Source organism: Microcaecilia unicolor, chromosome 6 (assembly GCF_901765095.1).
Source record: "Microcaecilia unicolor chromosome 6, aMicUni1.1, whole genome shotgun sequence".
NCBI lineage: Eukaryota > Metazoa > Chordata > Amphibia > Gymnophiona > Siphonopidae > Microcaecilia > Microcaecilia unicolor.
The window spans coordinates 268113177-268138177 of record NC_044036.1 but is presented as its reverse complement, the minus strand read 5'-3'; the positions used below and the strand labels follow the sequence as shown (position 1 = coordinate 268138177).

General features: G+C 42.7%; 1 protein-coding gene across 1 annotated transcript in view; it reads right to left on the bottom strand.

The window, feature by feature from the left end:
• The window catches only part of LOC115473197 (kinesin-like protein KIF14), a 122454-nt gene that overhangs the window by 33346 nt on the left and 64107 nt on the right, over positions 1–25001 (bottom strand). Inside the window, exons 17-20 of the mRNA XM_030207959.1 lie at positions 13102–13249; positions 9231–9317; positions 6157–6280; positions 2783–2876 (exon numbers count right to left, since the gene is read on the bottom strand). Coding sequence (XP_030063819.1) covers positions 2783–2876; positions 6157–6280; positions 9231–9317; positions 13102–13249 — 453 coding nt within the window. The remainder of the gene's footprint in view (positions 1–2782; positions 2877–6156; positions 6281–9230; positions 9318–13101; positions 13250–25001) is intronic.

The following is a 25001-nucleotide window of genomic DNA, read 5'->3' as shown; positions in this document are numbered from 1 at the left end:
CTGCATTGCATTGAACTCATCAGCACTATATTACCTTTCTCCTCCAATCACAATGTTAAATACCATTTCATTTACATTAAAGTCCATTCAAATCTGTTTAACCTCTTTGGTTCTACCGTACACCATTGATATATAAATTGTTCCAATCTGAGTAATAGGCATGATACATCCTCTCCTCTAGACAAATTAAATTTGTTCAATACCACAAAACACAAGTAATCTAGTTGATGTTTGGCTGCAATCTGGTGATGCACTGAAGGTGCTTCAATTTTTTGTACTCTAGGATGGCTTAAATGCTCTGCTATCGCGAGTTTAATTTCTCTTTGTATGTCCTAATACAACTCACCCAGGCATTTAATGCAATATATTACTTGGGCTGTTGTACAACCTCTGTTGCTTTTCAATGTCACCCAACCTAGGGGCGGCCCAAAGCAATCTGCAGCCTGAGGCAGGGATGAGGAGATCTCACCCCACCCTGTCTGGCATCTCCTCCTTCCCTCAAACCTTTTTTTTTCTTTTCAAAAGGGCAACAGTGGCAGCAATTCCCATAGGCTGCCCTGCCGTTGGCATTGGCCTCTTCACTGCATTCTGCCCTAGCAGGCAGCAGTAGGGAGAAGAGGCTGATGCTGGCAGGGCAGCCTTTGGGAAAAGATGTCTCTCCATGGGAGAGTGCTGCCTGAGGCCCCTGCCTCAGTTAGCCTAATAGTAGGGGCGCCACTGACCTAGCCATACAAAAAACCACTGTCAATGAATCTCTTCCATAAACCTATATTTCTAAAATAATAGAGGGTTCAAGTTATTCTTCAAACCTAGCCATGATTGGGTTGACATTGACTTGAAAGATTTTTTGATCTAGATCAATACACAGGATAATATCTGATTCACAGCTGAATGGAACCCATATCTATTTTTATATATTACTATTAGGTTGAATAATGATGTTCTATCAGAAAGAAACTGACAGGAACATACTGCTGCACTTTTCATAGCCATCATCCACATCAAGTTTGGATAAATATTCAGGTGGGACAATTTTCAGAGCCAAACATTCAAGTCCTAGATTTCACGGGATACCCTGCTCAAGCAATGATATATGAAACAAAATGGAGGATAGGCATCTTTTGATGGTTGGTCTCGTTTAGAACAAGACTACAGTCTCAGCCAATGAGTATTGCTCCAGATTTAAAAAAAATTCTTCTTGGAATTTTTATATAAAACAACAAGTTTTTAAGTAATATTGTTTTTTGTGCAGAGTTATGAAAAACCCTGATCAGCTTAGAGTGACCCCAATGTTATACTCAATCCCTCATCTTCTTCCCTCCATCCATTACCATTTCCCTCCCATTCTCCTTCCCTTTCACCTATCATATCCTTGTCTACCTTCCCTATTCTAGTTCATTACGTTCTTTTCATATGTCCTTTGTAATGCCTTTCATAATGTAAGGAGTTATGGTCATCACAAATTATAATACTGTTCTTACATTTCCTTGTTTTTATTCTTTACCATGTAAGATGCTTTCTTTTACTAAGTAAGCCGCACTGGACCTGCTGTATGTGGGAAAGAGCGGGATACATATGTAATAAATAAATAAATAAAATATTGGTGCTATTTGCTGGAGACGTGACGGGATCAGCACGTTAATGGAAGGCACACTATGGAATAAAATCACGAAGATGTTTTCAAGCCTAATATATTGGTGAACAAAGGACTTTATCTATAAGGTTGCGCTGCAATGAAAAAAAATAGTGCTGTCTCCAGTAGACATTAGTTCTGCACAATTTGATTTCTGAGCACATACTTAATTATAAAATATATTGAAATGTGTTAAAATTGATTTAAAAAAAAAAGGATGGATAGTTCATCACCCATCATAGAGGTATTATACGTTTCAGTATATCACTATACTCATTGTTTCATTTGAGAACCAAGGACAAGGTTTTTCAAACAACCCACTACCACCAACAAAAGCACACGTTTGCAACAGCACATTCCCCCCTCACCCCCACAATTGATTACATTTCATATCAAAGTAAAAGTCTCAGGGGGGAAAAAAAAAGCACTAGTACTTTTGAACCCAAAAGCAAAATCATCATAGAGAAGGGTGCCAGGAAAACCTTGTGTAAAAGCTATATGTTCTGCTTTCACAGAGGCTGCAGAAAGAGTCAAACTAATTGGCATAACTTGCTTTGCAGTTTGTTAGAGCCAGTTTTCCTTCTGGGCTAAAGCATATATGGCAGCCTTTTCCCATGTAATCAAATTAGAATACCTATATAAATTCTTGCACAAAACCATTTTGCTTTCCATATTTTCATTCAAAAATGTTTGAGGAACACAAGTAGTCATGACAAATCCTAGCACCACCTTACCCACCCAAGGAATAACTACAAAGCCCCAGCTGCCATGCCTTACTGCTAAAAGAAACATCAGCAATTTACAGATATAGCCCTTTGAACGCCAAAAAAAACCTAATGCCAAGCTCTTGATTAAACCAGCAAGAAACAATGTCAGCAAGTAACAATGGTAAGTCTTTATCGGAACAAATTACAGGCTTCTGAAAACGGCCAAACACTGCACAAAACGTTCATTCTGGTTATCCTGAAAACCTGATTGGCTGGGTGTGACTAGAAACCTGATCCGAGAACTCTTGCTCAAAGTTACTGTCAGTCAGTAAAAAAAAAAAAACCCACAGAGCTTAAACAAATACTTCTATGGCTATAACAGCTCAGCCGTGCTAGTTGTAGTGTGCGCATGCTAATACCATTTTAAAATTTAAAAAGATACCTGGTGAACACAGTTTCTTTGTTCTGATTTTTACTGATTATATTGGCTTCCTGAAGAGTGATGGAAAGTCTAAGATCGCCCCAGTGAGCATGTTCTGGAATACAGAAACACACAGTTTAAAAAAATACACACACTGCTTGAATTACAGCAAATCCACACTCTTTTGAAAGACTCACAAAACTAGAAGCCCAATTCCCCTCTTAAAAGGGCACCCCACAAACACATGCCCCAGACATTCTCTCCCATCCTTTTATTTCTTCCTGTATTTCCCTTGTCTTGCAGTTTATCTAGTTATTGTGTTGGTTGACTTACTGCTTACTTTTAATATGCACAAAAGTTACTTTAATTCTGCTAACCTGACAGAAGTCAATTCGTGTCCATGGTCTCTGAAAATTGAGTAGCTGGAAGAACCTTGCTACATCTTCTGGCCAGGGGTAGAAAAAAACAGATTCATATGCCTGAATTAGGTAACAAGCCAGATTCATTCCTATTTATTTAAGGCCACCAAATTTAGGTCTCCTTGTACAAAGTTTTATCACATTTGTTGCACCAGAAATCACTAGTGCGGCTTCCCTTAAACTGAATCTGAATGAAAAGTGTACAATCCCAGTAAACAGAATACAATAGAAATGTTTTTTAAAAAAAGTTGAACTTTCTTAAATTTAAACAAGCATGTTACTGGTACAGAAAAGGATGGGTATTGAACCAAGGATATTCAAACTTGAAAAACAGATAACCTAGAAAAATCCTAACAGATCTTGAAACCTTTGGAAAGTGGATTTGAAAGTATGTTTTGTATTAATACTCCACCTCAAAACTCTCCAGTAAAGTCAGATTAGCAAATTGGGTGGGTGGGGAGAGGAAGGACAGGATCAAAACACCCTGCCAAATTCAAATGAGAAGTAGAACTGGGTGAAACCTATTTTGGAGTGGTCTTCAACATTTGTTTCCACATCTCTGGTTAGGATATCCCCCTCAACAGGGCATCCTATAATGTTAATCTAGACAAGGAATTCTCAACCCAGTTCTTGGGATACACCCAGCCAATCAGGTTTTCAGATACTCACATTGATTACCCATAAGATTTGTATAGAATGGAAGCAGCGTATACAAAATTTCGCTCATGCATATTCATTGTAGATATCCTGACTGGCTAGGTGTTCCAAAGACTGAAGTTGAGAATCCCTGTTCTAGAACGAATTTAAAAAAAAGTCAAAGTCTCACAGGCGCAAACAAAAACCACAGAATGTGGAAAGAACACACAGATTTCCCATGGAGAATCACAGGCAAAAGCTAGGAGTGGGAATAGAGTCAGGCTCTTAGTGACATTCAGAAGGGCACTGCTCTCATTCACCACAAAGGTCTTTCTAAAGACCGACCACTCCTAGAATTTACTACCTGAGGATTTATATCTACATACAGACAATAAGTATCTGGCCTGTTTCAAAGAGCCTGACTCCGTTTCACTCCTTGCTTTTGCTTAAGTCTCACAGCACATAAAATGGCTTGGTCAGCAAAGGTTTTCTGGATGCTGCCATCTAGGGACACAGGTTGCCTCCCTCAGAAATACAAAGCAATACCTGAGTAAGGGATGCAGCACAGCAATAGACAGAAGTGAAGTAATATGTTAAACAATAGACAAAGTCAGAAGGTTCTCAATTTGCCTTTTGACAAATTGAAGGACATCTATTTGTCCTTACTACTTGGAAAACATGCAGTTCCCTGCTGCTGTTTAGCATACACATCATGCCTGGGGCTCTGAGCTGCTGCCTGATCTAGGATGACTCACACCTTCCACTCGGCTCATGCTGATGAGAGATATGGGACACTCAGCTTTCTATGGAAGCTAGTTTTGCAGAACCATACAATTATTTGCTGCTCTTACTACAACAGAGGAGTTAGGAATAAGAACAGCAGAAACCACAGTTGTGCATCCAGACTGAATTTATGGATTGTTAATCTTTTAGGATGCTGTTCTCTCAACTGAGTTTAAAGCAAGACTAATATTTACTAGACATAAAAGGTAGGCATATTTGCTTTATTCCCAGAAACTTTGTGGGATTTAGAGAGCATACCATGCAGACCCAGCTTCATCTAGCTCATTTAAGAAGGTGGAAGTGGAAGGAAAGAGGATTTCCCAAGATTTAAAGCTCTCCCATCTAAAATATAAGCATTAAGCAGTACTTAACAGCAGATAAAGGATTGAGGGCCAAGTTTAGAACCCCCTTTCGAAGTGGCTCACCAGTACCTGCTATTAAAAAAAACCCAATCAGATAGCATTCTTTATTCTATACCATGAGGAACATACAGGTCCATCTGAGTAGAGAGGCATAAGTAGATAAGTATTGCCACACTGGGACAGACCTAAGGTCCATCAAGCCCAACATCCTGTTTCCAACACTGGCCAATCCAGGTCACAAATACTTGGCAAGATCCCAAAAAAGTTCAATACATTTTATGCTGCTTATCTTAAAAGTACACAACGGTTAGCAGACAAAACTAATGTATTGCAACACAACTATGTTGACTATAGAGGTTATCTCATATCAATCAAAACAACTGTGTCCGCCAATTTTTGGTATGGCTCACAGATTTATCAGGGCGATTTATCAACATGTGTCGTTATTGCTGTTTATGCCCTTGACAAAGCAAGAGACCGCGAAACAGGGTCCTGTCGGGCTTACAATGATAACGGAGTTACGGGAAGGTTTCACTATGTTCAGTTGAACCCCGATGAGCTCCAGCTCTAGAAGACAGCACACTGAACCTGGAGCCCTTAAGCTAAGTTAAACTTGTGCATTATTTGCCCGTATTGCAATAATGTTTACTTTTTGAACAGTAGTATATTTTGAACTTTACATAATATAAATATATGAACATTTTTTCGATACTACTGGTTGGCTGGAGGTGTTCTATGATTACAAACCTATACAAATCTGTGAGCCATACCAAAAATTGGCGGACACAGTTGTTTTGATTGATATGAGATAACCTCTATAGTCAACATAGTTGTGTTGCAATACATTAGTTTTGTCTGCTAACCGTTGTGTATGTATACAAAATATTTTTGGACAAAACTGAGCCATTAAGTATATATTTGGATATCTTAAAAGTAAGCAGTGGATTTTCCCCACGTCCATTTTAATAATGGTCTATGAACTTTTCCTTTAGAAAGCCATCTAAACCTTTTTTTAAACCCCGCTAACCTAAATCACCTTTACCACATTCTCTGGCAACAAATTCCAGAGTTTAATTACACGTTGAGTGAAGAAACGTTTCTCCGATTTGTTTTAAATTTACTACTTTGTAGCTTCTCCGATTTATATTGTTTAGAGAGCATCACATTTGAAATCATGATGGGCCCCACCACTTACTTTCAAGTGTCTTTGCATTCTTGTCCTTTGAACTCTGCAATTTCTCCACTTCATCTGACAATCTCTTCTTCTCCTGCTGTAATACGTTCATGAATTTGCTCTGCCTTATACGGATTTCTAAATCCTTTAGTAAAGTAGATTCAGTATGTTTGAACAAAATCTCATCAAAAAGGAGAACATTACATATTGCAAGTCACAGAGAAAAATATACAAAACACATTTTCAAGTTTAGGTATCCTGTAAACTTGGAAACCCTTCTAAAGTAGTTAAATCACCATAAACCGAAACATCTGCAGTTAGATTCTTCCATCTAAAGTATGCTGAATGTACAGCTTTTCTCTCTAGGGCTTCCAAACTGATCTCTAACATGGATGTGAAAAAGGGGATTGGGGGGGGGGGGGGGGGGGGGGGGGGTTGAAAAGAATGATCTGACTCAAGTTGCTTTGGCCACCTAATACAATATATTCATAAACAGAATTAACATAAAAAATGAATCAAGATAAAAGTTCATAGCTAACCTGCTATAGGAGCCTAACATTGGCAGTTTGTGTTTCTTTCTGGTCTTGCCTATTGTCCTAGTTAAAATTAATTTTGTGCCCTAGAGTGTGCTGAAGTCTGGCATGACCAACTCAAAAAAGTATTATAACATTAAATACATACTGGATTGCCATCTTTATGATGTAGTTTATAATGTATAGCAACAGAGAATGTTAATCTTTGAACAAAATGTGCTATTTTGAGTCATCTTTGCATTAGTTATTGCATGCAGCATAGTTAGTAACAGATGACCATCCCTGTGAGAAAAGTAGCTGTAGAAGCAGTCATAAGTGACCTCTTCAAACTCTGCATTTTGATCATATTAGGAGCAGCAACACTCCTTACTTGCCTCTTCTCTCCTTCCTTCTGAAGTTTGAAATGCACAGGGTTCCATAATCCTATGGGACCCACCTGCTCTGTATGATTTTGATTCCAGCCTGAAGCAAAGGCAGTGGCAAATACTGGTAAAATGGGCTACTCTTTTTCAGCCAGCAGGAGGAAGGGCAACTACAGGGATGACACCAACTGCACATACTGTAGCAGGCCATGTTTATCCACACCTACCCTATCTAAGATAATGTTCAAGCACCTTTCTGATTTTACTTGCAACTTTAATTTAGTTCCTTATTTTCTTACTCCTGTTACTTAATATGTTCCATCTTTGCTTACACCCTTTGCTGTCTATTAAAATGTTTTATTGTGTTTATGCAATGTAGCATACTATGGGGCTCATTTTCAAAGCACCTAGACTTGCAAAGTTCCATAGGTTACTATGGAGCTCATTTTGAAAAGAGAAAAAATATTGAAAAAAGTGGCATAAAGCAGCATTTGGAAGTTTTTCCTCACAAAAATGTCCAAAGTCAATATTTTTGAAACCTATTTTTCAGACTTTCCCTATGCTGTTCATCTGCAGTGTATCCAAGTCTCAAGGGGGCGTGTCAGGGACATGTTAAGGGTGTGATTTGAGTGCTCCTGAAAAATGTCTAAGACATTTCAGCCATAATGGAACAAAACAAAACACTTTTTGAGCTAGACCTGTTTTTATAAATGAAAAAGGCATAAAAAGGTGCCCTAAATGACCACTGGAGGGAATCAAAGATGTCCCATCCTGAACTAGGACTTTCCCTAAGTATTGTGGGTCATCTGGCAGGGGTGGTCTACCAAAGATTCAGAATTCCTTACACTCTTAACGGGGCTGGTGTTAGACATTCAGGGGCCCACAGAAACCAGAAAGGAGGGCCCAAAAGCTGGCCTTCAGCATATACATCTTTTAGCTTGAGGCAGGTTTGGGGCCCCCGGCAATTGCTCTGTTTGCTACCCCCTAATGCCAGCCCTGCTTATTAACCCTCCTTACACTCTTCATTAACTCTCTGGCCCTGCCTCCAGTGGTCACTGACCCCCTCCTACCCCCCCCCCCCCCCAGTGGTCACCAACTCCCTCAAAAAATGTGAATAAAAATATGGCTTACCAACCTCTATGACAGCCTCAGATGTCTTGTCTGTATTTTTAGATTGTAAGCTCTATTGAGCAGGGACTGTCTCTCTGTATCAGATGTTCAGCGCTGCGTGCGTCTGGTAGCACTATACAAATGCTAATAATAATAATCTAGTAGAGTATGCAGGTCCCTGGAGTAATGTAGTGGTTGGTGTAGTGCACTATGGAATTTGGGACTCTGGTCCCCATCACTCTCTACCTCTCACACTTGTGGTAGAAACTGTGACCCCTCCCAAACAGGGTCAGCAATTGTGGGGCCTTGTGCAGACCAGTTCAGTGAGGCCCCCAAAACACCTAGCCCTGCAGTGCACTATAGAATGGGGGACTCTGGTCCTCCATCTCCCTCTACCTCTCACATTTGTGGTGGAAATTGTGACCCCTTCCAATAAGTCACCAAAACCCTACTATACCCACATATAGGTGCCCCCTTCACCCATAAGGGCTATTGTAGGGATGTACAGTGGGGGATTGTTTTAGGTGGGTTTTGGAAGGCTCAGGTGACAAGATAAGGGAGCAAAAGGTGAGAGGTGTACCTGGAAGCATTTTTATGAAGTGCACAGAAGTGCCCTCTAGGGTACCCCATTGCTCTCCTGTGACCTGTGATGTCTGGGGGACCAGTCTGCTAAAAATGCTGGCTCCTCCTACATCCCAATACATTGATTTTCTACATTTGGCACTTTTTTCCAAAAATGGACCAAAAACCAAACATCCAAAGCACAAAGCCTTGTTCGAAATACTGACTTTGCAAAAACAACCATTTTCCTATTCAGATATTGGATGCAAAACATCCAAAGTCGGACTTAGATGTCACAAAGGGTAACTTTGTAAGTCTAAGTGCTTTAAAAATACACCTCTATGCCATATTTGTACTGTTAAATGAATATATTTACTGCTGTAATTGTCTATTGCTTATTCTTGCTATACACTGCCTTGAGTGAATTCCTTCAAAAAAGGTGGTAAATAAATCCTAATAATAAATAAATAAATAAATATGTTCAGGGAATTCGCCACAGGCTCGACACCCATCAGCCCTAGTAACTAACCTGTGAGAGTAAGAGGGTGGGAACCAAATGCTGTTGTCTTAAAACATCTCCATGTTTATTGCAATGCTTTTTGTTCATCTCTTCTTCCTGGTTTCAAGCAAGAACACCTTTATCAAAAGTTTAATTACAAAAACTAAGAGTTACAATATACAGGATTCACAACAAGGCTTTTAATTAAAAAAAAAAATTAAAGCATGCAGTGAGAATTATATTGCCTATCATGAGCTTGCTTCATTGTCAAGTAAAATACTTTTGAAATATAAAAATAGGAACCATTACTTGCAGGAAAGAAAGTTTCTTGTAAGTAGTGTTAATGCTCATTTTTAACAATTTCACTAGCCACTTATCTGAGGAATTCCAGCAATGTTCCTCAAATTCACTAGAATTATGTTCCCCCTCCTACCAAAACGTCCAACTACTAGTGTAGCATTTTGCCTGTCTCTAAATGTACTACAGTAGTAGCACAGCAAAAACATGGTCATCCACATAACACCTAGCTCTATTTTCTTTACATCAGGACCCTGTTTATCACTGGGAGGCCTAAGACTGTTCCCTTTAGGCTAATCCCTAAAATGTTGACTCAAAAACAATTTTGTAACACCTGCTTATACAAAGCAGCTTTACTTTTATATGCTCAAGTGTAGGCAGGTAAGCCAAAGGAGGGGAAAGGGGAAAGGGGAAAGGGGAAAGGGGAAAGGGGAACCCCCCCCCCCCCCACACACACACACACAGATTTACAGAATCCAGAAACCAAACATGTTTCCACAGAAGAGGTGGACAGCATCCATCGTAGCATTACAGTGGTGGAGATTTTGACCTGTTTACGTTTGAAATTAAACAGATACTATTGATATTTCAAGTTTGTAGTTGAGATTCAATGGGATTCCTCTGAAACTATCAGAATTGAAGATTTTGGGGATTGCGATAGGCATTTGACCATCATATGCAGTCATTAAAAGTATTTGGTGTTTTTAAAGAAATTAAGATTCATCATTGTTTTACTACGGAAAATTTTAGATTTTTGGTGCAATCCTTGGTTTTCTCAGATTACTGTAAAATGTGTTATATGTAGATTGCAATGATATTGTATGAAAGATTGCAAACAGTCCAGAATGTAGCAGTCTGGTTGTTTTGTTTTTTTTTCAAAAACAAAGTGGAGTCACCCTCATACTTAATATTGAGTTGCATTGGCTTCCTGTCAATGCCAGGGGAATATTTAAATTGCGTACTTTAGTCTTTTTGTATGTATGTGTGTGTGTATATATATATATATATATATATATATAATATAGTATAGAGAAACACCTGAATATTTGAATAGATGGATTTTGGGGGGGGTGTCATCATTTGAATGGTTACCAGTGAAAACCAGAATAGTTTATAAAGTTTCCTGCCTGGTGTTTAAATCATTATGACCTGTGTTTACTGAGGCACACTATAGGCATGTTAGCATTTTTAATGTTCATTAAATACCAACGCGCATCAAACACTAACGCGCCTATAGGAATGTATTGGCGAGTTAGCATTTAACCTGCCTTAACTTTAAAGGTGTGTTAAAAATGCTAACGCACCTTAGTAAACATACCCCTTCATGGCTTATCGTCAGCTTACTTGTACCATTTAGCTTTCGCACTTCCTATCAATATTCAGATTTAACTGTAACAATATTCTTTATCCCTCAGTACAGCATTTAGTATCTAAAAGAATAAGATAGATCATAATTTCTTATTTAGCTGCTTTCTAACTCTTTGCCACTGGGATTTAAGACTTGAAAATTCTTATGCTCTTAAACATTAAGGGGCCAATATTTAAAGCCATGTAAGCAGGCAGTCTCTCCTACCCGCTTAAATCACTTCCGGTTGCTTAAGTGGGGATATTCAGATGCACTTAACCATAGAGAGTGCCACTGAATTTTCCCTCAGATTGCCCAACTAAAAAATGGGCAGGTCAGAAGCAGCGCTGGGGAGGAGCCCGGGGTTTTGTCCTAAAATAAAACTGCTAAGCTATGCAGGTGCCTGCTCTGAATATTGGGGTGGGTTCCACATAACGTTTTTTTAAACCCTACCTCCCACCATCTCTCGCAGTTTCTGAAGTTCCTCCCCTCCTCAATGAGTCCATCCCCCACCTGAAGTCATGGTAGCCCCCTTCCCTGGGCCTATCTGGTTTCCTGGTGGTTGAGCAGGGTTCTTTGGGGGCAAGAGCGCAGCCCTCCTCACAGCTGCTTTTCAAAATGACTGCTGCAACCTCTCGCAGCAGCTTGCAGTATTTCATGTAGTACCATGAGTGGTAATGGCAGTCATTTTGAAAAGCAGCCGTGAGGGGGCTGCACTCCTGTTATCAAAGACCCCCGCTGGGCCACCAAATAACCAGGTAGGCTGGGGGGCCCTACCTTGACATTGGGAGGGGCAGGAGAAGAAACAGGACTTCAGAAACTCCGAGAGGGAGGAGAGATGGGATTGGAAGGGTTTAAAAAAAAAAAAAAAAAAAAGGTTATACAGGTCGCAGTCCACTATTCAGCAAGAGCCTGCATAAAACTTATTCAGCTGGGCCCGTATAAGTTCTGGCAGCCTGTCCATCCAAAATTATCCCCCAATATTCAGTGCCAGTGCCCAGTCATGGCCCAGCACTGAATACTGGGAGGCAAGACAAAGAATATTTTTCTGTAATTTATGTTATTGGATATTATGTATGTACATCCAAGTTGAATTATTATGTATACCGCTGTGGACTTACAAGGGATTTGGTATTCAAACACCAGATTTCCTACTCCTAGAGGTGTTAGATATAAGATGGTACAGTCAGTTACTTGTCTCTATTTAACAGCAAAATGGTAGAATGTTATTCCACTTCAGATGCAGAATATTTCTTGTTACAAGATGTTCCATAAGGCTCTTAAAATCTTTGTTAGACAGATATACATTGGGTATAACTTGAGGTTGGGTTATATTTCTGTTTTATGATAGAGTTTGTTTTAAGTCTTGTAACTTCTGGTGAGGTCGTGTTGCTTTATTATATGTAAAAATCACCCTGAACTCCAATGGGGTATGTTAGCGATTCATAAGAAATGAAGTAAAAGCATTTTAAGAATTTTCTACCTGCCTTATGAGCTTGAAACTACTTGAGAAATAAAAATGCTGCATTTACTAGATATCAAAGTCTCCCAAAAACAACTGCCAATCATGAACTGCCATTTTAGTTACAGCATGATTTTTTTTTCTTTTTGAGTTGTCCTATGGCTGCATTCAACTTACAGGAAAAATCTAAAAATTACATAGAGATTAGATTTATGGAACTTAGCTACAAAAGGAAACAAGGGAAAAGCATGTGGAGAGTGTGGTTCATGGAAAGAGTAGGTATGGGTGAGGCGGTTGTATAGGGTAGTTTTGATAGGTGGAAAGAGTTTGAAAGGATCAACTTCAGCTGCTGCAGCATAGGACATACAGTGAAAGATATCAGTTACGTACTACTCCTCCCATAAAACTTTTCCCATGATAGGGCTTATCTGGAACCTCCAGTCCAATTTTCCAACTGATTGGTTCAGTGGCTCATTCCCACCCCCCACCACACCAAGTTTCATACTATTCCATTTAGTTTTAGGAGAGTTATTTGCACCCAAAACCATTACATATTTTATTTACTTTTTCAACTTCAGTTGGATGGCAAATTTAAACAGACACCCCTCCTCCCCACACTATGGTTCTCAACTTGAATTTCAAGACACACCCTGCCCCTTTTGGGCTATCCATATCACAATGTAAAATGGAAGTTTTGTATTCAATGGAGGCAGTGCCCTGGCTGGGTGTGTCCCTAGAAGAGCTCCTCTACAAGATAAGGAGCTGGGGAGGGGGGAAGGAGCTGCCACTAAACAGACCAGTTTTTTCTCCAGTTGTTTGATTCGACTTTCATAAAGATTCTTCTGAGCAGATAGCTCTCTCTGTGCCAGATCCTTAGCCACTTGAAGCTCTTGCATCATTTCCTTCTGTGCCTGCAATCTAGCGTCATCTATTTCACTTTCGATTCTGAAACAAATGTAAAAGGAAAAAAGCTCAATTGTGATTTGGCAGCTCTTAATGTTTCCTATAACTGGGACATTAAAACCCTGTGTAAAAGCATCATGGTATATGATAAATGAAGATAAAATGAAAATTAAGGATTTTTTTTTCCAAAGTAAAAATGTTTGAAAATAGTTGCTTAAACGTACCAAAATGTTATTTCCTACCTTCTATCAACATGGGCCTAGACTCACAGTAAAGGATGCCAGATAAAGACCCACATGGTCCATCCAGTCTGCCAACAAGGTGGCCTGAGTCGCTCCCAACTACTGTGCAGACCACAGCCTCCCATGCTTAGACACTGGTTGGCAAGTGTCCCACTATGTCAACCACATATAGGCAGCCAAACAAGGTGGAGTCCGGTAATAATCATGTGTCAACCCCAAGTATTGCTGACGGTATTCACTTACCAGTCAAATGTCTTCCCCTCCCCCCTGAGCTACACAGCAAAGTGATCATCAACACTGGATTGGTCAAATCTTCAGTTTACCACCATTCACAGCACAGAGACCATACAGTGTCCATTATCAGCCTTAGTTCCCACTACTATTGCCCAATGTAACACCTCAACCAGGTTGTGTTGCCATCCTATTTCTATTTAGGCATCCCCTGTGTATCATATGCATTTTTGAATTCACTCACCATCAGTGGCATCTCTAGACAGAAATATGTGAGGTGGCAATAGGCAATGGTGTGAGGGGGAGGGGGGCGCAAGTCAAAAGCGATTCTGTACATCACACACTCCTCTCCCCAATTCCCTTTTTAAAATTAGGGAAGACACACCATGGCTGTCTATGCATAAAGAAATTCTCCTCCAGCTAGGTTTTAGTTACTTGGCAAAATTGCCATTATAATAGACTAGTAAAAAAGGCCCGTTTCTGACACAAATGAAACGGGCGCTAGCAAGGTTTTCCTTGGAGTGTGTATGTTTGGGAGAGTGTATGTGAGAGTGACTGTTTGAGAGTCAGAGTGAAAGTGTGTGTGTGTGAGAATGAGAGTGTGTGCAAGTGTGTTTGTGAGAGAGTGTGTGTGTGAGAATGAGAGTGTGTGCAAGTGTGTATGTGAGACAGTGTGAGAGAGAGTGTGTGTATGAGACCAAGCGAGTGTGTGAGTGACTGTGTGGCACATAGAGAGTGAATGTGATACAGTGTGAGACAGAGTGTGTGAGAGTGAGAGTCAGAAAGACATTGTATATGAGAGAGAGAGAGTGTGAGCCGTGCCCTCCCAATCCATGGCCATCTGTCCCCTGCCCCTCCATTCATCCTTTTCCAGCAATTCCCCTCTCTCCCTGAGCCCTGCCCTCCCAATCCATGGCCATCCATGTTTCTCTGTCACCTGCCCCCTCCATTCATCCCTATCCAGCATTTCCCCTCTCTGCCTGAGGCCTGCCCTGCAATCCATATCCATCCATGCCCATCTGACCCCTCCATTCATCCCTATCCAGCAATTCCCCTCTCCCTGAGTCCTGCTCTTCCAATCCATGCCCATCCATGCTCCTCTGTCACCTGGCCCCTCCATTCATCCCTATCCAGCATTTCCCCTCTCTGCCTGAGGCCTGCCCTGCAATCCATATCCATCCATGCCCATCTGTCCCCTCCATTCATCCCTATCCAGCAATTCCCCTCTCCCTGAGTCCTGCTCTTCCAATCCATGCCCCTCTGTCACCTGGCCCCTCCATTTTTCCCTATCCAGCATTTCCCCTCTCTGCCTGAGGCCTGCCCTGCAATCCATATCCATCCATGCCCATCTGTCCCCTCCATTCATCCCTATCCAGCAATTCCCCTCTCCCTGAGTCCTGCTCTTCCAATCCATGCCCCTCTGTCACCTGGCCCCTCCATTTTTCCCTATCCAGCATTTCCCCTCTCTGCCTGAGGCCTGCCCTGCAATCCATATCCATCCATGCCCATCTGTCCCCTCCATTCATCCCTATCCAGCAATTCCCCTCTCCCTGAGTCCTGCCCTTCCAATCCATGCCCATCCATGCCCCTCTGTCACCTGGCCCCTCCATTTTTCCCTATCCAGCATTTCCCCTCTCTGCCTGAGGCCTGCCCTGCAATCCATATCCATCCATGCCCATCTGTCCCCTCCATTCATCCCTATCCAGCAATTCCCCTCTCCCTGAGTCCTGCCCTTCCAATCCATGCCCATCCATGCTCCTCTGTCACCTGGCCCCTCCATTTTTCTCTATCCAGCATTTTCCCTCTCTGCCTGAGGCCTGCCCTGCAATCCATATCCATCCATGGCCATCTGTCCCCTCCATTCATCCCTATCCAGCAATTTCCCTCTCCCTGAGTCCTGCCCTTCCAATCCATGCTCATCTGTCACCTGGCCCCTCCATTTTTCCCTATCCAGCAATTGCCCTCTCTATCTGAGGCCTGCCCTGCAATCCATATCCATCCATGCCCATCTGTCCCCTCTATTCATCCCTATCCAGCAATTTCCCTCTCTCCCTTAGTCCTGCCCTCCCAATCCATGCCCATTCATGCTCCTCTGTCCCCTGGCCCCTTCATTCATCCATTTCCAGTAATTCCCCTCTCTCCCTGAGCCCTGCCCTCCCATTCCATGCCCATCCATGCTCCTCTGTCCCCTGCCGCCTCCATTCATCCTTTTCCAGCAAGTCCCCTCTCTCCCTTCCATGACCCCCCCCCCCCTCGCATCCATGCTCCTCTCTCTCCCATGTCCCAGCCTGGCCCGCCCTCTTCTCCCCCCCCCTTCGCATCCATGTCCCCCCCTTCGCATCCATGCATCCCTTTTTTTTTTCTTCTTCGTTTTAACTTTACCTCCGTGGCGGTTCGTGCAGCGAAACGTCAGGGAAGGAGGCGGCGCTCCCGACGTCTTGCTTTCCCTTCGCTGTCTCCTGCCTTCTTTTGAAGGCAGAACACAGCGAAGGGAAGGCTAGACGTCGGGAGCGCCGCCTCCTTCCCTGACGCTTCGCTTCCGGATTTGTTTGGTTTGAGGCGAGGGCGGGGCAAAGACGGCTGGCTGGCTTGAAGGCTTCACACCACGAATCCGGCGCGAACCCTTCAGCCTGGGAGTGACGTCAGATGGCTTCATGGCTTCAAGGCTTCAAGGCTTCACAGAACGTTGTCCTCAGAACGTTGAGGGTGCGTTTTATTATATTAGATATCATTCAAGAAATTCTTCTGTGGGGAGTGAAGTCTGGATTCTTTACAGGATTGTACAAAGCCAATAGAAACTCTATACCTCCAGTTATGTATTACAAACTCCATATTCTCCAACAATGGAGATATCCTTCTTACATCGTCACAAAAAATATTCAAATTGTGATCACCACAGGAGCAGTACATGTTCTTTCAAACTTCAAGCCATAACAGTCCTAATCCACTTATAAGACAATGCTATAAATATTACACCGGTCCCTAGAGGACCAACATACCTACTACTGGGAAGCTAGAACAAGCAGTATTGTTACAGATTCCTATACAGAATGCATGCTAGAAGAATCCTTCATCTTCACCAACACGTGCAGAACATGAACAGACACTCACTCAGGGTCAGACTGACCACTGGAATAGGGTAGTTCCAAGGGCCCATTCTCCCCAGCTGATAGTTTAACCACTTTTGATAAGTAGTTAAGGGCCCATGAGCCTTACTGCTTGGAGACGCCTGGGATCTGTTACCTCACAGGCCAGAAACCTCGTGATACAAGTGTTTCTCTGATTTAGTCTTTGACTAGTCCTCTGGCTAGCAGTCTGCAGCTGCAGGGGCTGCCCCTCCCCAAAACACAGCCTGCTAGTTCTCAGGTCTTCCGAGAACTCAAGTCTGGCTCCAGCCAGACCTCAGCATGGCTTGTAAGCTTTAACAAGAAGTGAAGTTGGCTTACCTCAACCAGGTAACAGCAGCTAAATATATTCTTAAAGGCATAGGCTTGGGCTTCAGTTCTTCCTTCTCTGGGCCTCCCTACCCTCATCCTGGCCTGGTCTGTTTAAACTCCCATGTATTGGCTTTGCCCCCTCCCAGCTCACTTCCTCCCAGGGCAGGATCCGTGCTCTTAAGTTGACCCAGGCTAGTTAGAGAAGAACTTTAAGGATGAGGGGCAGTGTTCTATAAACTCCATCACATACCCTTCCCCTCAGCTCAACTGTACCCAGTTGAGCACCTGTCATTTTAGGGTCTACCACCCAGACAAGACCTCTGCATTAGCATGCTCTCAACCTGCCTGATGTTTCACCTGATAGTGAAAAGGTTGAAGGCTGAGGAACCATCACATTACATGTGCATTTGAATCCTTATGTTGAGCCATCCACTGCAGAGGTTGATGGTCCATGACTTGCAGGAAGTTTGAGCGCAGCAGATAGTAATGTACTGGAATGTTTCCATGGCCCACTTACTGCCAGAGCCTCATTCTCAATTACTACATAGTAGTTCTCTTGGGAACAGCTTCTGGCTAATGCATGCCACCAGGTGGTCTTCCTTATCCACTTCCTGGGCTAGAACGGCCCCAAGCCCAACCTCTGTGCAATAAAGGGCCTGTAAAAGTCCATGCTGACCAGCACTGGCTCTGAGCAGATAGCCCGCTTCAGAATTTGGAAGGCCACATCCAACTCCTCCATCCAATGTATCTGCTCGGGGGCTCTTCTGCAGAAGGTGGGTTAGCAGTTTGGCTTTCTCAGCAAACCCGGGAATAAACTGGTGGTAAATACCCCATGATTCTGAGGAAGGATCATACTTGCTTCTTTGGCTGGGGTACTGGCACCAGAGCAATTGCCTCTACTTTCTGGATCTGTGATCTCGCTGGTCCTCTCTCGACAAGTACACAAAATACTGGCCTTTTTGTTGTGTGTTCCTTAGGCAAAGGAAAATTTAATCACTCTACCATTTATGAAATTTCACTTACTGGTTTGCTTTCAAATTTAAGTACATAAGGACACAAGTGTTGCCATACTGGGATTAACCAGAAGCATAGCCAGGTTGAGGCATCTAGGGGAGTGGAGAGTGGACTGCCAATGGTGCCGGCACTTATTTTATACATGACAGATTGTGTGAAAAATAGGTGCCATCGGAAGTCCTTTTGGGGGAGCGGTTGCTCTCCTGGCAACCCACCTAGCTATGCCTCTGGGACAGACCGAAGGTCCATCAAGTCCTGTATCCCATTTCCAACAGTGGCCAATCCAGGTCAAGTATCTGGCAAGATCCCAAAAAAGAATTTTAAAAATTTATACTGCTTATCCTAGGAAAAAAAAGCAGTGGATTTTCCACAAGTCCATCTTAATAGCAGCTTATGGACTTAAATTATGCAAACCTTTTTTTAAAACACTGCTAAGCTAACTGCTGTTACCACATTCTCTGGCAACAAATTCCAGAGTCAGAGTTTAATTACAAGTTGAGTGAAGAAATATTTCTTCTGGTTTTAATGTTGTGTGCCTTCTAGTCCTAGTATTTTTGGAAAGAGTATTTTTGGAACAAGTAAACAAGCAATTTGCCTCTACCCATTCAGAATAGACTTATCAGATCTCCCCTCAGCCATCTCTTCTCCAAGCTGAAAATCCCTAGCCACTTTAGCCTTTCCTCATGAGGGAAGTCATTCCATCCCCTTTATCATTTTCATCACCCTTCTCTGTACCTTTTTCTAATTCCACTTTCTTTAAGATGCGGTAAAGAATAGGATAGAGTATTCGAGGTGCAGTTACACCTTGGAGTGATACAAAGGCAGTATACAAATAAAAAATTCCCATCCTTAGATCATTTATAAATATGATAAAGCAGCAGTCCCAGCACAGACCCCTGGGAACCCCACTATCTACTATTCTCCATTTAGAATGCAGACCATTTAACCCTACTCGTAACCATTTTTTAATCTGCAATAAAACATTACCACCTATCCCCCAACTTTCTAATTTCCTCAGGAGTTTTTCATGAGGTACTTTATCAAATGCCTTTTGAAAATCCAGATACACAGTATTAACTGGCTCAACTAAATCCATGTTGGCTTTGTTTCATTAGTCCATGCTTATGCTTTGTAATTTTATTCTTTATAATAGTTTGTATCATTTTGCCAGGCACAGATGTCATGCTCACTGGTCTATAGTTACCAAGGTCACCACTGGAACCCTTTTTAAAAATTGGGATTACATTGGCCACCCTCCAATCTTCCAGTACCATTCTTGATTTTAAAGATATACCATCAGATCCAGGCAATTTACTACTCTTCAGTTTTTTAAAATTGCTCCATCTTCCAAGCTGAGAGATTTGTTTCAGTTTCTTTGACTCACCATTGAATACCATTTCTAGCACTGGAATCTCTCCCACATCTTCCTCAGTGAAAACCAAAGCAAAGAACTCAATTTTTCTCACTCCACTATGGCCTCATCTTCCCCAAGTGCCCCCTTTATACCTCTCATCTAGCAGTCCAACTGATTCTTCTACAGGCTTCTTGCTTCTAATCAGTGGCGTAGCTAGGGTAAGGTATGGTCATTTTTTAACCCCCCCCCCCCCCCAAATCCAGTACTAGGCATACCGAGAATACAAAACACTCAGGACCTATAGAGCAATTCTACCATACCATAAGCAGTAATTTGTATGAGTCACACAAGGAAAAGGAAAGCATCATAAACACTACAGTGAGCACTAGAACATCAATTCACCTATTGTAAAACGAAAACTGACAGATTAGTACAGATCGTCGATCCTGCACAGTCAATGCCAACCGAAAGCCATGTCTTTTTCACAAACACAGATACACCCTAATCCACTATAGAATAAGTAATCATAAACTTTCTATTTAGACAAAAATTAAACTGAACCCCCCGATGCCAGACTCTGCATACAATGTAACACCACAGAAACAGAAAATGTCCCCTAGTACTGTGCAAAATATAAAGACAGCAGATGCAAATTTGAAAAAAGAAATACCAATCACCACTTTACAAATTAACAAATAGAAATAAAACAAATACAGAAAATAAAATACCACCATTTTATTGGACTAATACATTTAGCTTCCAGAGGCCAAAATCTCCTTCCTCAGGACAATACAGTATAGTGCTGTTACAGTATCCTATCCTGACCTGAGGAAGGGGGTTTTGTCCTCTGAAAGTTAAGTCAAAATGTATTAAAATTAGTCCAATAAAAAAAAAAGATTACCTTATTTACACGTTCTATTTATAAACATTTATTAAAACAGCTACAATACTATATCCTAAAGCAAAAAACATAAAAATATATATTTTATTTACAGTTTGTTGTCTCTGGTTTCTGCTTTCCTCATCTTCTTTTCACTGTCTTCCTTCCATCCAGCATCTGTCTTCACTCTCTCTGCCATCCAGTGTCTGCCCTCTCTCTCGGCCCCTTCCATCCAGTGTCTGCCCTCTCTCTCGGCCCCTTCCATCCACCATCTGCCCTCTATCTCTGCCCCTTCCATCCATTGCCCCAGTCTGCCCTCTTTCTCTCCCCCCCTTCCACCCACCATCTGCCCTTTCTCTGCCCCTTCAATCCGTCTGCCCTCCCTCATGCTCCCCCTTCCATCCAGGGTCTGTCACCTCTCTCTCTGCCCCCTCTTTTCAGCCCCCAGTTCCAGTACTAGCCCCCTTATCCCAACTGCCCTCCTTTTCAGCCCCCAGTTCCAACCCCCTTCATCCACCACATGCCTTGCATCCCCCCCTTTTCAGCCCCAGACCCATTCTCCCACCTGCCCCAGGCATGGACCAATTTTCCCTCCTGCCCCCTTGTCAGACCCCAGTTCCAGCCTGATTCAGACCCCGTCTCCCCTCCCCAATCCCCTATGAGTACCCCTCTGAGCTCCCCCACCCCTCCCGCCCTCTGAGCTCCCCCTCTCCCATCTGAGCTCCCCCCCGATGAGAGCAGACAAAGCCCTCTTCTCCTGCCACCACCCTGCCTTTTTTTAAAAATCCATGCAGCGACGCAGGCAGCACCTCGCGTCTGCCCTGCGTGTGCTGTGAAAGGGAAAATTGCCTCGCTGGCGTCGGGCCTTCCCTCGCTGTGTCCTGCCCTCTTCTGACGTAACTTCCTATTTCTTCGAGGGCGGGACACAGCGAGGGAAGGCCCGACGCCAGCGAGGCAATTTTCCCTTTCACAGCACACGCAGGGCAGACGCGAGGCGCTGCCTGCGTCGCTGCATGGATTTTTAAAAAAAAGGCAGGGTGGTAGCAGAAGATGAGAGCTGTCGGCTCTTGACGGAGCACCCCCCACCCCCCCTGCTGGCACCCGGGGCGGATCGCCCCCACCGCCCTCGCTACGCCACCGCTTCTAATATACCTAAAAGAAAAGTTAACTATGTGTTTTTGCCTCCAATGCAATCTTCTTTTCAAAGTCTCTTTGCCTTCATCAATGCTTTGCATTTTGACTTATTTCTTATGCCATTTCCTATTATTTTCAGTCAGATTCTTCTTGTGGTAGGATATTTGACCACGGAAACCAAAGACTGGAGAGATAAATGCTTCAAAGTCAATCATTTATTGATATAAAAAGACTTGACACAAATGTTGTGGTTCGGCCGCTAGGCCTGCATCAGGAGTCTACAAGGAAAATATACGTGTGTGTATAGATATAGAGATATATATAAACTAGTAAAAAAGGCCCATTTCTGGAACGAATGAAACGGGCGCTAGCAAGGTTTTCCTGGGAGTGTGTATGTTTGAGAGAGAGAGCCAGAGTGAATGTGCGGGTGTGTGATAGAGTGAGACTGTCTGTGTGACAGTGTGTGTGTGAGAATGAGAGTGTGTGGCAGGGCCCCCTCCCCTGTTCCTAATGCCCCTCACCCCGTTCCCTCCCCTCCTTTTCCTCCTCCTTCCCACACTTTGGGTTCCTTCTCCTTCCCACACTTTGGGTTCCTTAAAGCTTTCAAAAGTCTATTTACCCCCGTGGCCCTAACGCCCAGTATCCGGATACCCCACCGCTTTCCTCCTCACCCCTCCCCCAAGATGTAACAGTTTCACGTCCTTCATTTTTTTTTTTTTTAAGTGTCCTATCTACCCTGTGTCCAAATGCCCGGCATTCAGATTGTGTTCCCCTCGTAAATTTTCATTTCTTTCATTCATTCAGAACTTGCCCCCCCCCCCCCCCCCCCCCCCCCCCCCCCCCCCGCCCACTTTTGGTTCCTTCAGTCTTTTAAAACTCTGCTATGTACCCTGTGTGCTAATGGCCAGCATTGAGATTGTTTTCCTGTCCCAAATTTGCATGTCTTCAGTCATTCACAACTCCCCCCCCCCCCCTTCTCCAGTTTAACACTTTCGTTTCCTTCAGTCTTTTAAAACTCTCCTATCTACCCTGTGTGCTAATGGCCAGCATTCAGATTGTTTTCCTTTCCCAAATGTTCATGTCTTTCAGTCGTTCAGAACTCCCCCCTCCCCCCCATTTAACACTTTCAGTTCCTTCAGTCTTTTAAAACTCTCCTATCAACCCTGTGTCCTAATGGCCAGCACTCAGATTGTTTTGCTTTGCCAAATTGTCTGTCACTGATGTCACTGAGGTCAGTGCGTGCCTGCCTAGCAGACCATTTCCGGCAGGCACGGTCCCAAGCACATCCTGTTGGAGGTGAGAATTATTATATAGGCTAGATAAATAAAAATAAAGGAAAAGGAATGCTAGACAACAAATTAAATATATCAGCACAATGAGAACAAAGTAAAAAAGAAAATCAAGCAGTGAAGGAATGATACTAAAAATTAACATGTACCGTATTTTTCGGACTATAAGATGCACCTAGGTTTTAGAGGAGGGAAATAGGAAAAAAAAATTTTTCCTTTTTCCCTCCTCTAAAACCTAGGTGCTCCGGTGCGTCTTGTCTGAATCCCTCCCTCCGAGTTCGGGATCGCCCTCCCCCCGGCCCTGTCACCACTTCTCCGTACTCACATCACGCGATCTTCCCTGGTGGTCTAGTGACGTCGGGGCAGGAAAGAGCCCCCTCTTTCCTGCCCAGCGCGCTGCTCTCCATCCTCCTGTATGCAGCCTGACGGTCTCTGCGAGATTCAAAATGGCCACCGAGACTTCAATTCTTGCCCCCTAATACCACACCACTCATCCAGCCCATGGACCAGAATGTAATTTCCAATTTCAAGAAACTGTACACAAAAGCATTGTTTCAAAGGTGCTTTGAGGTGACATCAGATACAGAATTGTCCTTAAGAGAGTTCTGGAAAACCCATTTCAACATTCTCAACTGCATTAGCTTCATAGATAAGGCTTGGCAGGGAGTGACATCAAGGACAATGAACTGTGGCTGGAAGAAATTATGGCCAGGATGTGTGCATGAGAGAGATTTAGAAGGGTTAGAGCCTTTACCTGATGACCCTACACATGTTGTGCAGTCAATTGTTTATTTGGGGAAGTCCATGGGTTTGGAGGAGGTGAGGATGTGAAAGAGTTGGTGGATGACCACAGTGAAGAACTCACCACTGAAGAGCTGCAAGACCTTCAACTGGAAGTGCAACAGACGGCAGATGAAGTTGCTTCAGATAATAAGAAACAGTAGAGAATGTGCCTTCTTCAGAGATTAAGGATATCTTCTCCATGTGGAGTAAAGTACAGGTGTTTGTAGAGAAAAATCACCCACCAAAGCTGTTGCAGGCCATGTCTGCAACTTGTTTAATGATAATGTCTTGCCCCATTTTAGGCAAATCTTAAAGAGGCGGCAGAAACAAACCTCTTTGGACCGCTTTCTTGTGCGACATGGGTCCACTGACTCTTAAGCTGGTCCTAGTGCCAAAAGACCAAGAAGGGACCTGACCCCCCCCCCCCCCCCCCAGATAGTGCCCTGATACCTACTATACTTATGGAGTGGGACCCCCTTCCAAACAATATCTGCACCTCTCTCCCTCTTCCAAACGCCAAGAAGAGTCTTCAGAAAGGTAAATGTTCATTTATTCTATACATGTCTTTTTTATTCACTTAAAAGAAAAAATTTCTTATTGCCTCGGTTTTCGACGATTATTTTCGGATGGATTATCGACGAAAACTGAGGTTTCACTGTATGTCATAACATCCTTAAAATACATTTAAAAATGGCGGATTTTCCTGGTCAGATTCTTCTTCCATTTTCTGAAGGATTTTCTTTTCTAATAGCTTCCTTCGTCTTTTTTACCATGCCAGTGTTCATTTGGCTTTCTTTCCTTCTTTAATATATGGAATTTAACTGGTCTGTGCTTTCAGGATGGTATTTTTGATTTAGCATCTACACCTGATATAAAGTTTTGATCTTTGCAGCTGCTCCTAAGTTTTTTTGACCATCCTTCTCATTTTATCCTAGTCTCCTTTTTGAAAGTTAAATGCTAATGTATCAGATTTCCTGTGTGTACTCCAGAGATTATACCAATCACATCCAATCATATCATGACCATCGTTATCAAGTGGCCCCAGCACTTCCCTCCTGCACCAGATCATGTACTTCACCAAGGACTAGGTCTAGAATTGTTCCCCCTTTCATTGGTTTCTGTATCTGCTGCTCTATAAAGCAGTCCTTGATTTCATCAAGAAATTTTAACAACCTAGCATGCCCTGTTACATTTACTCAGTAATGGTGACTTAATTACCTCTATTGACTATGTTCTCCAGTTTGTTAGCCTCCCTAATTTCTGATAACATTTCTGCATCTGTCTGTTCATCCTGGCCAGGTAGACATAGAAATTCTGTCTGTAAAGGGATACTATCCATAGGGAGTCCAAGATGCATTTTTGTGTCCTGCAGAATTTTAAAGGCCCTCAATGTATATCCACCAATTTGATCCACTGTATCACTGCAATAT